This window comes from Fringilla coelebs, assembly GCF_963513975.1.
Source record: "Fringilla coelebs genome assembly, chromosome: 12".
Taxonomy (NCBI): domain Eukaryota; kingdom Metazoa; phylum Chordata; class Aves; order Passeriformes; family Fringillidae; genus Fringilla; species Fringilla coelebs.
In genome coordinates, this window is record NC_140038.1 from 3,736,483 (window position 1) to 3,748,426 (window position 11,944).

The 11,944-nt window shown below is 56.8% G+C and overlaps 3 protein-coding genes across 3 annotated transcripts; all 3 read right to left on the reverse strand.

The window, feature by feature from the left end:
- Positions 1–31: 31 nt before the first annotated feature.
- On the reverse strand, positions 32–3,387 carry NEIL1 (nei like DNA glycosylase 1). The gene is made up of 9 exons (XM_084213604.1): positions 2,947–3,387; positions 2,729–2,848; positions 2,495–2,573; positions 1,904–2,003; positions 1,631–1,755; positions 1,149–1,176; positions 747–820; positions 415–619; positions 32–259 (listed from the first exon to the last, which is right to left on the reverse strand). Exons 1-9 carry the CDS (start codon positions 3,372–3,374, stop codon positions 240–242), a joined length of 1,179 nt encoding a protein of 392 aa, XP_084069730.1. The 5' UTR covers positions 3,375–3,387; the 3' UTR covers positions 32–239.
- A 207-nt stretch (positions 3,388–3,594) lies between these two features.
- COMMD4 (COMM domain containing 4) lies at positions 3,595–5,492 on the reverse strand. The gene is made up of 8 exons (XM_084213887.1): positions 5,229–5,492; positions 5,078–5,149; positions 4,936–5,001; positions 4,717–4,756; positions 4,479–4,598; positions 4,190–4,270; positions 3,934–4,110; positions 3,595–3,790 (listed from the first exon to the last, which is right to left on the reverse strand). Exons 1-8 carry the CDS (start codon positions 5,229–5,231, stop codon positions 3,750–3,752), a joined length of 600 nt encoding a protein of 199 aa, XP_084070013.1. The 5' UTR covers positions 5,232–5,492; the 3' UTR covers positions 3,595–3,749.
- A 4,346-nt stretch (positions 5,493–9,838) lies between these two features.
- On the reverse strand, positions 9,839–11,455 carry LOC311158263 (SNW domain-containing protein 1-like; the record flags this gene model as incomplete). Its single annotated transcript, XM_084213544.1, has 1 exon — positions 9,839–11,455. One exon carries the CDS (start codon positions 11,453–11,455, stop codon positions 9,839–9,841), a length of 1,617 nt encoding a protein of 538 aa, XP_084069670.1.
- Positions 11,456–11,944: the final 489 nt, after the last annotated feature.

Consider the following 11,944-nt stretch of genomic DNA (forward strand, 5'->3'; position numbering starts at 1 on the left):
ACAACACGTGGTCCTGGCCCTTTTTCCCCTGAAATGCCTGTGGACAGCAGGAAAAAGCCCCATCACCAGGCTCAGCTTCTCCCTCCCACGCTGGCAGGATGCCACAGCAGCAAATAAGTGTGAGCACAGGTAGGGAGCAGCTCCATTTTCACTTGCACTGACCCTGGTCTGTGGTCAGGCCCTGCCTGAGCTCCTCTTGGCCCCTAAAATGCCCCTCAGGAGGTGGCAGCAGGTGACACTCACACGGCAGGGGCTGCACCTGGAGAAGGAAGAGGGAAATGAGGAGTCAGAGGGCAAGGAGGTTCCCAGCTCTGCCCCATGGGCTCCTCTCCTGCCCCTCTGTCCCCCTTGCCACCAAGGAGCTCTCCCAGAGCCTCCAGGGGTGCACAAAGCCACAGGCACTGTCAGGCTCACCTCTGCCCCTGCGAGCGGATGTGCGGCGGCTTCTCCTGACACTCTGAGGCACCTCAGGCGAGGCTGGGGCAGCAGTCACTGTCCTCCTCCCACCAGCACGTCCCTTCCTTGGCCTGTCAGCCTTCTCTTCCTGCTCTTCCTTCTCCTCCAGCTTTGGGGCTTTCGCCGCGGCCCTGCGCCGCTGTTTCGGGGCACGTGGGGTGACCTGGGTGGGCGTCAGAGATGACCAAGGTGGGGAACTCCAAGGTGTGGGATCATCACCATCAACTCATGAGCAGCCTGAGCAGGGCAGGGGCAGCAGGACAGACAGACACAGCCACCAAGCTGCTCACCTCAGGGCTTGGTGCCTCGGGCTCTGCCTTCAGCTGAGGGCTCTTCTTGCGGGGCATCTTGCGGGGTCTCTGCCCTGCAGGAGAGGGTGTGGGGTGAGGAGAGGGTGAGGCAGAGCCTGCACCCCAAGGGACAGCCCAGGGCACAGGGACCTTGCAGAAATGCTGTTCTGAGCGAGGAACTACAGGCTGAAAAACCAGCTGCACCCAGGCAGGTCTGGATGCTGCTGAGGAGCTCTGGGGACAAATGGCTTCTGTCCCCTGGTGCCAATGACTGTCACAGGCCTGTCAGCACCCCCGAGAGAATGGCTTTGCTCCTGCCTGTGCTGCACAGCAAGAACAGGGTCTCCCAGGAGCCCTCCTGGAGCAAGAGTGGGCCCCACAGGAAAGGGAGAGGAAACTCACCTTTGGGAGCCATGGGGCCAGGCTCTCCCTGTAAGGAAGGCACAGAGCATTGACTGGGGTGCAGTCATTCTGCAGGCAGCAGCAGCAGAATCCCTGCCCCTTCTCCATCCTGCAGCCACTGCAGTGATAGGGAAACAGCCACATTTCCCTGGGAAGGCAGGGGAGTTGGGCTTGCTCTGCCTGCCCTTTGCCTTGGGGACTCTGCCATCATTCCCTGCACCTGCAAGGCCCCAAACACAGGGCCCAGGAGGGAAGAACAGGGCTGCCAGACCACCCAAACACCCTCAATCTGCTGCAGATTGCTCCCCATCCATTAGCTGGCTGCCCACCACAAAGGAGATCCTTGTCACCCCCACGCCCAGGAGCTCGATGGAGAGGGAGACCCCCAGGCACACAGAGTATTGGGAGTCTCAGCAAGCAGAAAACAGCCCAGTGTCCCCTTGGAGGAGTGGTTTGGGGGCTCCCCAGCCCCAGGCTCCTACCTGGAACCATATGGTCCTGCCATTGCGGTCACGCAGGGAGCTCATGCCAGGCACCAAGTAACACTGCAGCCAGTCCTTAAAGGCAGAGTAATTATCTGGGTGCTCGGGGTCCAGGAGCTGCTTCTCTGGGAGGGGAGACAGGGACAGGACAGAATCAGAGCAGAAGCTGTGACCACCCTGTCAGGGTGGCCCCCCAACCCTCCTGAAGCTGGGAATGCAAAGCCCCAGCCCCCCTGCCAGCCCCGCTGCCCACCGCCTGTCTTGTCCCCTCACCTGCCGTGATCACCTCCATGGGCACGCTGTGGCACAGCTCCAGCAGATCTGGGTTCTCCTGCCTCAGCTTCACCTTCTTGCTCAGCGTCAGGGAAGGATCCTGCAGGCATGGAGAAGGGCACAGAAGTCACCTTCTGTGACTTCTTCTGCTTCCTCAGCTTCCTCCCGTCCTCTTCCCCATCTCTTGCCCTGCAGAGGATGAGCTGCCACGCTCACCACACATGGTAGCCCTGAGCTCACCACACAGTAGGCTTCCAACTTAGCTACAAAGCCACAAAAAAGGCCTAACACACAAAAACACCAGCAGCAGGTCGTGCAGTTTGTTTTCAGGCTCAAAATAGCCACTTCCTCTCCCCTGAGGCCAAAAATCTGCCTTAGGCTTTACTGCAGCCTTCCCCTTGCAGATTTTAAGCTTGCAAGGTGTTTGCTTCCCTCACCTCTTCCTCCTCACCCACCCCAAAAACACTTGTAGACTTCAGAAGATTGGCAGAGCTCATCACAAAGGGCCACGGGCAACCAAACCCCTGCTTCTGGCATCTGTCTGGAAGCCTGCTGCTTTCTGAGCCCGTGAAAGCACCTGGTACTCCCCACCTTCTTCCTCCTCTCCTGCTCCTGCTCCTTCAGGGCCTCCAGCACGGTCCGAGCTTTTTCAAAGGGAGGGATCTTCAACCTGAGAGAGTTACAGGGCAGCCTGAAGCCTCGCTTCTGCCCCTTCCAGCGTCTGCCAGCTGAGGAGGCACGGCAGCTTAGCCAAGGAGCTGGCAAGCTCCAGCAAACCCTAAACCTCCCTCCCTGGCAGGTCAGCGGGTGCTCAACCCGCCTTACCTGTACAGGATCTCAGCACGCAGGTAATTCCCAATCCCATTGAAATACTTCTGATTTAAGAGCACCTCACAGATGGGCTTGTCAAAAGCCCTGTCCTCCAGGTTCTTCAGCACATTCTCCCTGCAAACGAGCACGGGCCATGAAGAAGAGCCACCTGGACATGTCCGTGCAGGAACAGCGGGCAAAACCGAGCAGGGGGCATTCCTGGGGGCGCTCACCTGAAGGCCTGGTACTCGGACACGACGCAGGGCCCGCGTTCCGGCTGCCAGGCATCCCCCAGGCGCCAGGACCCGAAGCGCCGGGGGTCGACGAAGCAGAGGGCGCGGGGGGGGCTCTCCCGGGTCAGGAAGCGCAGGTGGGCATGGCGGGGCAGCTCGGCGGCGGGGCACAGCCGGAACGAGCCCGACATGCCGAAGCGGAACACCAGGTCCTGCGCGGGGGGACCGGCGGCGGGGTCCAGCGCGCTCAGCGTCAGCCGCAGCTCCTTGCCCCGGGCGACGGCCGAGATGCCGTAGGCCTCGCTGCGGAAGGGCACCTCGGGGCCGCGGCCCACGGCCGAGCGTTCCACGCCGCCCGCGAACACCAGCGCTCCGCAGGCCCCGTTGATGAAGCGCCCGGCCAGGTGCAGCTCCGGGCACTCGGGCATGGTGGCGGCCGCACGGCCCGGCCCGAGCCCGCCGCCACCGCCGGCGGCACGGCCCGCCCCCATTGGCTGCGCGGGGCGCGGGGCGCGCTCCCATTGGCTGCGGCGCTGGCGGTGCGCGCTCCCATTGGCCGCGCGCTGATCCCGGAGGTCCGTGCCCTGCCGGGGCGGTCCCGCCGCGGGGAGAGGTTGCACAACGCGAGGCGACACAGCGGGACACGGCTCAGATTTGTCACCGAGACTTTATTGGAGCTGCCCCGAGGGCCCCCGGGACCCGAAGCGAAGGGAAACGTCCTCCTCCCCAGCCAGGAGCACCAATCTGGACCCCCAGCTCCGTGTCGCAGCCTCCCGCCGTGGCCGGGCTCCTTTCCTGGCTCCTCAGAGAAGGGTGTTCATCAGGGCCTGGGCCTGCTTCAGCTCTGCAGAGAGATGTGGAGATGTGGGGGAGCTGCTGGTATTGCAGCATCCCTTCCAGCATCCCATTCCCATCGTGCCTCCCACAGCAATTCCCCTGCAGAATCCCCCATGGAGGTCCCCGCTGCCACCCCTCCTGGTGCCTCACCTGCCAGCAGCACCCAGAACTTGTTGGCCGAGAGCGTCACAGGGACAGCCGTCATCTCCTCACGCTCTCTGTCGCGCACGTTGAAGGTGAGGTGCACCACGGGCTCGTTGACCTCCTGCAGCTCGCTGGAGCTGAGGGTGTAATCCACCCGCCAGCGCACCGAGCCCAGCTGGCTCACTAGGGTGGGCAGTGGGACGGTGTCAGCACCCCGGCTCTCTCCAGCAGGGTGACCCCACAGCCCCAGCACCCCACTCACATCGCAGGCTGCAGGCCCTGAGCCTGTCCTGGAGGGGGCTCTGCTTCTCCTCGTAGGAACGGCACAACCCGCTGGCATGCTCTGCTCGTCGGGGGACACAAGAGGAGAACCCCTCTGCTCACACCGACCTGCAGCTGCCAGACCCCACCCAAGCACCCCAGGCACCGACGGCACAGAAGGGAGGTGATGGAGGAAGCACAGCAGCCAGCCTGCCCTCCATCTGGGTGGGAACTGTCAGCAACATCCCACCAAGTCTGGCTCATGCTGCCACCCCCAGGGTTTCCCCTACCTTTGGGCAGTCCCAGCTGCTGCAGCTCGCTTGACAGAGACTCACTGTCTACATTGTGCTTGGCTGCACTGGAGAGGATGAAGCCGAGGACAGCAATGGTCGCTTTCACATCCCCTGACTCTGCAGACGAGAGGGAGGGTGAGCTCTGCCACCGTGGGGAGGCATCCTCAGATGCATCGCTGCCCATCCCTGGAGCACTGCTCCATCGGGGGATCCTGGTGAGGACAGCAGTGCTCACCTAACTTTGCATCTGAGGTCAGCTTCAGGATCTTGTCATACTGTGGGAGAGCAGAGCATCACTGTAAGCACCCGGTAACGCGCTCACTACCAGTGTTACACTAACAATTCTTACCTAAACATTAATCCTAATAACACTTACTATGCATATTAATGCTACTTGATTATGCCATTGTAGCCTTGAATCACTTGGCCTCCACTGCGGCAGCCCCACACTTACCTCGATGGCCTCCCCCAGCAGGTCCCGCAGCACCTGGGCGCAGATCAGCTTCAGCTTCACCGAGGACTGCGGGGCAGAAGGAGGGTGAGCGGCGGGCCCGCAGCAGGCGGGGCGCGGCCCGGGGACGCGGGGGACACTTAACTATTTTGGCCAGGGTGCTGATCTCGGCCAGCACCCAGTCGGGGCAGTCCAGGTCCCCGCAGAACCGGAACCGCTGCGGGAGAAGAAGCGATCAGAGCCCGCGGCGGCCTCCGCCCGCCCTCCCCGCTCCCCGCCGCCGACCCCCTCCCCACCATGTCGCCGCCGCTCCCCGGTCCGCGCTGCTACGGCAGAGTCCGCCTTTGCGACCCGGAACCACTCCCGGGCCGCTGCCCGCTACGCCCCTCCCCGCCCCCTGCCCCGGTGGGGCGCTCCGGTAGGGGCTCGGCGGGGCTTTTAGCCGGGACCCGGGCAGGAGAGAGGCCGGAGGAGGGGACGGGGGTCCCGGAGCGGTGCCCGGGGCGCCCCCGGCCCGTCCGGCAGCGCGGGCTCCGCCCGACCGGCACCTCGCGCTCCCACGGGCCGCGGCCTCACAGCGCCCCCGCCCGCCAATCCCCGGCCGCCGTTCTCCGCCCTGTCCAATCACAGCCGTCAATCCCTGCCCGCCTTTCTCCGCCCTGTCCAATCACAGCCGTCAATCCCCGCCCGCCTTTCTCCGCCCTGTCCAATCACAGCCGCCCTTTCCGTCCCGGGCGGTCCCGCCCAGCCCGGCCCCTCAGACCGCCGTGAGGGGAGCGGAGGCGCCGCCTCAGCCCCGCGCTGGGGTTCGCAGCCCGCGGCCGCAGGGACGGAGCGGGAATGTGGCGTTCGGAGCCCGGCTGAAGCTTCACTGGCCTCGACCTGAAATAAAGATCCTGTTCTGCTGCGCAAATAGCTGCGCCTGGTCGCAGGGGGAAGAGGCAGAGCTGGCAGAGAAATAAAGGTTTGTGAGAGTGGAGCTGGAAGCACTGCAGAGCTGGGAGCTCACTGAGGTGGCAGTGTGGAGGTGGTAGAGTGCTGCGACCTTCCCAGAGAAGCGTTTTTACGAAGACGTCCTAGGTGCACAGGCACTTCTCGCTCCCGCCCAGGGATTTCAGCTCTTGGGCGATTTCAGCCATGAGCAACACAGAAGGAAAGGAGGGAGTCTTTGTATGAGGTTCCACAGAAGGTGTTTATTGAGCTTCTGGCCCCAAGGGGTCCAGGAATGAAGAAATCTCCCAGGCAGTGAGAGCAGGGGTTTATCTAGGGATAGTGAGGGGCAGGGCAGAACAAATGAGATGAGGGCACAGGGGTGGAAAAAGGGAAAGGCCAATGGGATACACAGAACCAACATACAGCAACAATACATTCTGGGGGAAGCTTTTTTCCTCACCATGATTTGGGAGATTGCTGCTTAAGGGTTGTCCCTCCAGGGGAGTGTGGTAAGCTCCTCCTCAGATGGTTTACCAGCCTCCACAATTAAATAAATGAAGGAAAAGTCTTGAAGTTTCAGTAATTTGCTATATAAAACTTATACCAAATAATGATACCAAATAACTATACAAAAACTTTGAAAGATCTAATGCAAAGATTAGCTTCTAAGTGTAACAAACAAGTCTTCTTAAAGTAAACATTAAGGGGAAAGGAAATACAGACTGATTTATGTTCTCCAAAAGGAAGGTGTCAGAATGCCCTTTGGTAATGGAATTTCCTGTGCCTGTAGACATTTCTGCACAAAAGTCTTCAAACGTGACAAACAGCCCATCTGGCCCGAGCTGGTGACAGCTTCAGTTCTTGGGATATAGGATTTCTGGATGAAGAGCATTGTTTTCCAGAACTGAATCCCATACTGCTTCATCAGAGCATTGCAGGAAATCCAGAAGCAGCAGAGCTGTCACATCTGCCAGAGGCTCCAGGTTCAACATCTGCGCCAGCCAGCGCCATCCGTAGCCCAGACCGTGAGGATGAGCCCCGTGCTTGTTTCCATCAGACCAGCAGAGCTGAATGATGGCAGCATAGAGACGAATCGTCCCTGACATCCTTTGAAGGAAATGGTCTGGTTCTTCCACTTTGGAATCATGAATTTCATAGCCAAGCATCCTCTGATACTCTTCCACAGAAGTCCCTTCTTTCCGAGCAGGGTAAAATGGCACAGAATATGGAAACTTTTTGTGCAGATGAGCTAAAAAATGTCTCCGACTCGAGGGTGTAATTCCCAGATTCCTGAGAGCACCAGGCTGAATCATGGTGAAAAGACACTTCTCCTTCGCCACGTCTCACAAACTTCTCTGCAAGTTTGTAACAAACAAACTCCAGCCCCTTGGGTGCTGAGTCACCAGCACCCTTTGGCCCTCAGTCTGAACAGGCTTCCCAGACAGCAGGTTATTGATCTTATCAAACACCTCTCTCAGCGTAGAGCCTGATGTGCTGGAGATCTGGCTCACAGGGATTGTAGCTGCTTTCTGCAAGTTTGTTTTGATCTTCTTCACCTCAGCGTTGCCTTTGCAGTTCCCAATTTCACTGAAAGCAGCAACACCTTGCTCAGCAGCATCCTGAAGCTGCTGGTACCACTGCATGATACTTTTTTCTGTTTCAGCTTGAACTCCTTCCTTCTGCTGCTTTCCCCATGATGGCTGTGCAGGGGTAGAAGTCAGCCCACGCATCTCTTCATACATCCGAATGCTTTAGATGTCAGAACTGCTGGAGTGACTTCTTGATTTATTTCCAAGACACTGAGACAATAGTTTTCCTTTTCCCAGACAGTCACAGGATTGGGCAACACTGTCGGCAATGCGGCGAGGGTGGCAGAATTTTGTGGCTCTGCTGAGGGATGATGGCTCTGGTTCTCTCTTGTGTGCTTTGCTGGTATAGAACCCAAAGCAAGCTTCTGCTCCGACAGTGGCAGTGCTGTGTGCCCACGGTGCTGGGTGCTGTGGGATTCCCTGATCTGCTGCTCCTTACAGGAATTTCCCAGTCCTGCCCCTGAGGTGCAGCGACAGCCCCGCGGAGGCCGGGCAGAGGGCACGGTCTCAGAGCCAGACCTATGGGCTCTGGGACGAGGCAGTACTGCGTGTGTGCTGCAGCAGGGCATGTGGGTGTCCCTGGCACATGCTGCTGGAATGGCTGCACAGGCACTACTGGAACAGCTGTAAGGTGATTTGTGTCTGCGAGAGCCGGGCGCCCCTGCAGCGCAGCGGCAGGGCCAGCAGAGCTAGGCTTGGTCACAGAGCGCTCATTTGCCACTGTGGCACAGCCAGGCTCGGTGGCAGACAGCCCTCTGCAGTAGCCATGTGCTCCACAGCAGCCAGGTATCCTGCTGCGGCCGAGGGTTGCCTGGCAGCAGGCAGAGGTGGCTCCACGCCAACTTGCCATTCCACAGCGGGCGGTGCTGCTCTCCGTGCTCTTGGTTGAAGCAGCAGGGCACAGAGGGAAGGCAGGACAGCCTGTCACAGCTCCAAGGGCTGGCACAGCAGGACACAGAGAAGAGGCAGGACCCAGGGTGGCTGCAGGACGGCTGCTGAACTCGGCTCGGGAGTGCAGGGTGAATCCGCCGCTGTGCTCAGTCACCGTGCGCTCTACCAGCATCTCGTCCCTGGGTTTGGTTTTTATTGCCTTTTCCCCTCCCCTTTTTCAACCACAAGTGTTTTGGGGAGGTAACAGAGCTGCAGAGGCGCAGGGCAGCGCCATGAGGGGTCTGTAAGGCCTCCGCCGCTGCCAGTCAATCCAGAGTTAAGAATCTGATCCCTGTGGATGTGATATGGCAAAGCAGGCCTGGTTCACAGCTGCAGGATGGTGCCGCAGAGTTTTCCCTTCCCTTGCTGGCTGCAGTGGTGGCGTGGGACAGCTCAGCCCTGCACCTTTTGGGATGGCACCTGCCCATCACTTGGAATCGGCTGATCAACATTTAATTGCTGTTCATGAGAAATCTGTTGTAGATATGGGGCCACATGGTGGACCCCTCCCTGTCCTGCCCTGGTGCAGCTTGGCTGCTGCAGCTCTCTTCCTTTTTGGGTTTTTGGTTGTTTTATTTTCTTGAGTGGTAGAAGGATGGCGCAGCAAGCCAGGACTGGGTAATCAGTGACATAGACTCTCAAGATATTCACAGAAGGCTAATAATCTTTATTGAGAAAACCATGCTTCTCATATCCCACTTAGTTACAGATGGACCTAACTGGTCCTTTAATTAAAACACCATCACCATTGACTCATTAAAAAAAAACCTTTTGTAAACAAATCTCCATAACACATTCCATATGTTCACAACATCAGGTGCAGCAAGACAAGAATTGTTTAGAATTCTTTCTCTCCAGCTCCCTAAATCTTCTCAGGCTGATTCTGGGAAAAGGTCTCTAACTTGTCTCTCTCTGACCAGGGAGCTGCTACCACAGAAGGAGGCTTTATTTCACGTAATGTAAAGAAACTAAAGCAAGTATTACTGAGAAAGCAGGAATGAGTGCTTGTTTTAATAGAGAATCCAGGTGTTTCCCCTCCCTTGTTCAAGTAAACTGTATAACCACACTAAAAGACTGAATCATGAACAACCCAGCATCTGCTACAGCCTAAGATAATCATGATCTACAACAGGAAAGCTTTGAACAGATCAAGCATTAGCTACCTGCAAAAAACTAAAGCTGCGGGAAGGGGACTACACTCTTACCCTTAGACGCTGGCAATGCGGAATCAGCAAAGTCAGAGAACTTGCTGAAGAAGAATTAATTCCCTTAGGAAATGTTTCCATATCTTCTCTCTCCCTGGCTAGCTGTCCTGTGTAGAAGAATTAGTGTGTGCATGCTGGAGTTGGGAACTGCTGTGTTATAACGTCATCCTCCTGTACACCAAATATTGAAAATCCTTTTCAATGAAGGTAAAGTTTGCAGTCCATTTCTCTACCTCTCAAGGAGCACATTCAGTCCTTCCTCCTCCTTTTGCTCTGAAGCTCATGTTCCTTAGGGCAGCTGCTGTCTGATGGCTGTTTAGAAGCATGGTGTTGCTTAGCTTCTTCCAGAAACTTGTCCAAACCAAAGGGATCCTCCTCAAACTGAACTGGTCCATCTCTGCTCCTGCCTCTGCTGTTCTGATCCAAGTTAGAAAACTCTTTGTCAGGAACAAACCTGTTGGTCTGTATTCGAGCCTCTAGATCATCGCCATACATGTCCTTATCCATATTTTTACTTGGCCTGTAGATGTTTTGGGCCACATCCTTGCCACTTCTCCATGGCTGGTCATAAACATTATAAATTTCATCCTCTCCTCCAGCAAAGCCACTGTCCATACCCTTCCTCTGGTTGAACAGCCTCTGGTCATACTGGATTTCATTGGATGGCCTGCGGCTGGGTATTCCCAGGGCAATAACTTCACTGATATCCCTGTTCTCATTTCTTTGCAGCTTGGAGCTTTTATCAGGGGCTGCCCGGGAAAGATTTCTGTCGTGCTGTCTGTCTTTGCGCCGCTCATGTCTGATTTTGTCTCTTGCTCGAGCTTCTCCATCCTCTTTTCCAACACGGGTTTTGATCCCTGCTCTCCTCTCCCTGGCTTTCTGGGCCATTTCTCGCAGCTTTTTCTCTCGTTTCTCCTTTTCCTTCCGAGCCACCTTCCTCTCCACCTGGGCACACATCTCTACTGCCTCACGAGCCTTTCTGTCAGCAATATAGAGTGCCTCAGCAAGTTTGGGAAAGTTTTCATTGATATGGACAGTCTGCAGTCCTCTGCCATCTGCAGCCAGACGCTTGTCCAAGGGAACGGTGTAACCCTTGCCATTTTTCCAGTTGGAAATGCACGGAGGAATTTTCCACTCTTGCTGCTCTTTCACAGTCAACTTTCTACTTGGAGAGTGCATGACAGGTGCTGGAGGAGATGGTGGTCCTCGTGGAATCTTCGTGTTGCTTTTGAATCTCGGAGGCTCCAGAGGGTCCCTCTGCATTTCCACCACGCAAATAACTCTCTGCCTTGCTCCCGAGTTGAATGCAGCTCCTTGTTGGGATGGTGTGTACCAGATGTACTGTGCAGGAGCTGCCTTCTCAGCAGCTCCAGCTGGCACGGCTGCTGCAACCTTTTGGGAGACTAATTTCTCCAGGGCTGCTCTTATCTTCTTTGTTACCTCTCTAACTGCGTTCTCGTCTGGTCTTTGCAGTTCAGGACCATCCACATTCGTGACCTCTTTTGGCACAAGATCTGTGTACTTGCTGTAAATGACCTTGTCCTTTGACTGTCCTTGTTGAGCAATTGCATCGTATCTTATTTTTCCTTCTGCATCCACCTGCAGAGCCAAAGCATTGGAAATTGTCTTCTTTTGGCCCATGCCCAATGGGTATTGGGCCACATGAATTTCTGGGAAGGCACCCCCATCTCCAAAATCCTCTGGTGCCCGTGGTACCCATCCTTTCCGGTAACCATACTTGGGAGGTACCCTTAGTGAGGAGAGCAGAGCAATCTGCCTGGATCTCTGAGCTCCTGCTCTTTCTTCTACTTCCAGCTGATCTTGGGACAGCTGGGTTGGAGCTGGCAAAAAACTGGTGAGTGCCATCCTGACCACGTACCCTGTCCGCTCTGCCCCACGCCCGGCCCGCAGCTCTCCGCTTCTCCCAAGATTGTTTGCAGCAATTAAGTTCTTAACGAAGTCCTAGAACTTTGAATTTTATCTGCAGCAGTTCTTTAAAGTTTAGAAATGATTAGCTCACAAAACAATTTCTACAGCTCAAGCAGACACAGTCCGAATCCAAGCTGACCCGCTGTGGGTCAGGGTGGTGGCAGCAGCCCCGCTGAAGGGTGGCTCAGCCCTCCTGCAGTGCCAGCTGTGCTTCTGCTGGAGCAGGACCCTGGAGAATCGTGGAGTTTTCCTCTGAAGCTCCAGCAGTGAAGTAGAAGAGTCTGGTCTTCCTCTGGGAATCCAGCGGGAGAAGAAAGCTGCTCCTCTGGGAATCCAGTGGGAAAAGGCTGCCTGTGGTGTTTGAAGTGCCAGAGTATATCCAGGTAGGAATGCTTGGCTCCTCCCCCTGGGCGGGGCATCTCACAA

What these genes read in the sequence shown, in the direction of transcription:
- COMMD4 (XM_084213887.1), bottom strand. An exon ending in TCAGCACCCTGGCCAAAATA is followed by an intron (nt 5,002 to 5,077) that starts GTTAAGTGTCCC and finishes TCTGCCCCGCAG; the next exon opens with TCCTCGGTGAAGCTGAAGCT. An exon ending in TGCTGGGGGAGGCCATCGAG is followed by an intron (nt 4,757 to 4,935) that starts GTAAGTGTGGGG and finishes GCTCTCCCACAG; the next exon opens with TATGACAAGATCCTGAAGCT.
- NEIL1 (XM_084213604.1), bottom strand. Translation starts at nt 3,374, where the DNA reads ATGCCCGAGTGCCCGGAGCTGCACCTGGCCGGGCGCTTCATCAACGGG. An exon ending in CATGGAGGTGATCACGGCAG is followed by an intron (nt 1,756 to 1,903) that starts GTGAGGGGACAA and finishes CTCCCCTCCCAG; the next exon opens with AGAAGCAGCTCCTGGACCCC. An exon ending in GCAGGACCATATGGTTCCAG is followed by an intron (nt 1,177 to 1,630) that starts GTAGGAGCCTGG and finishes CCTTCCTTACAG; the next exon opens with GGAGAGCCTGGCCCCATGGC.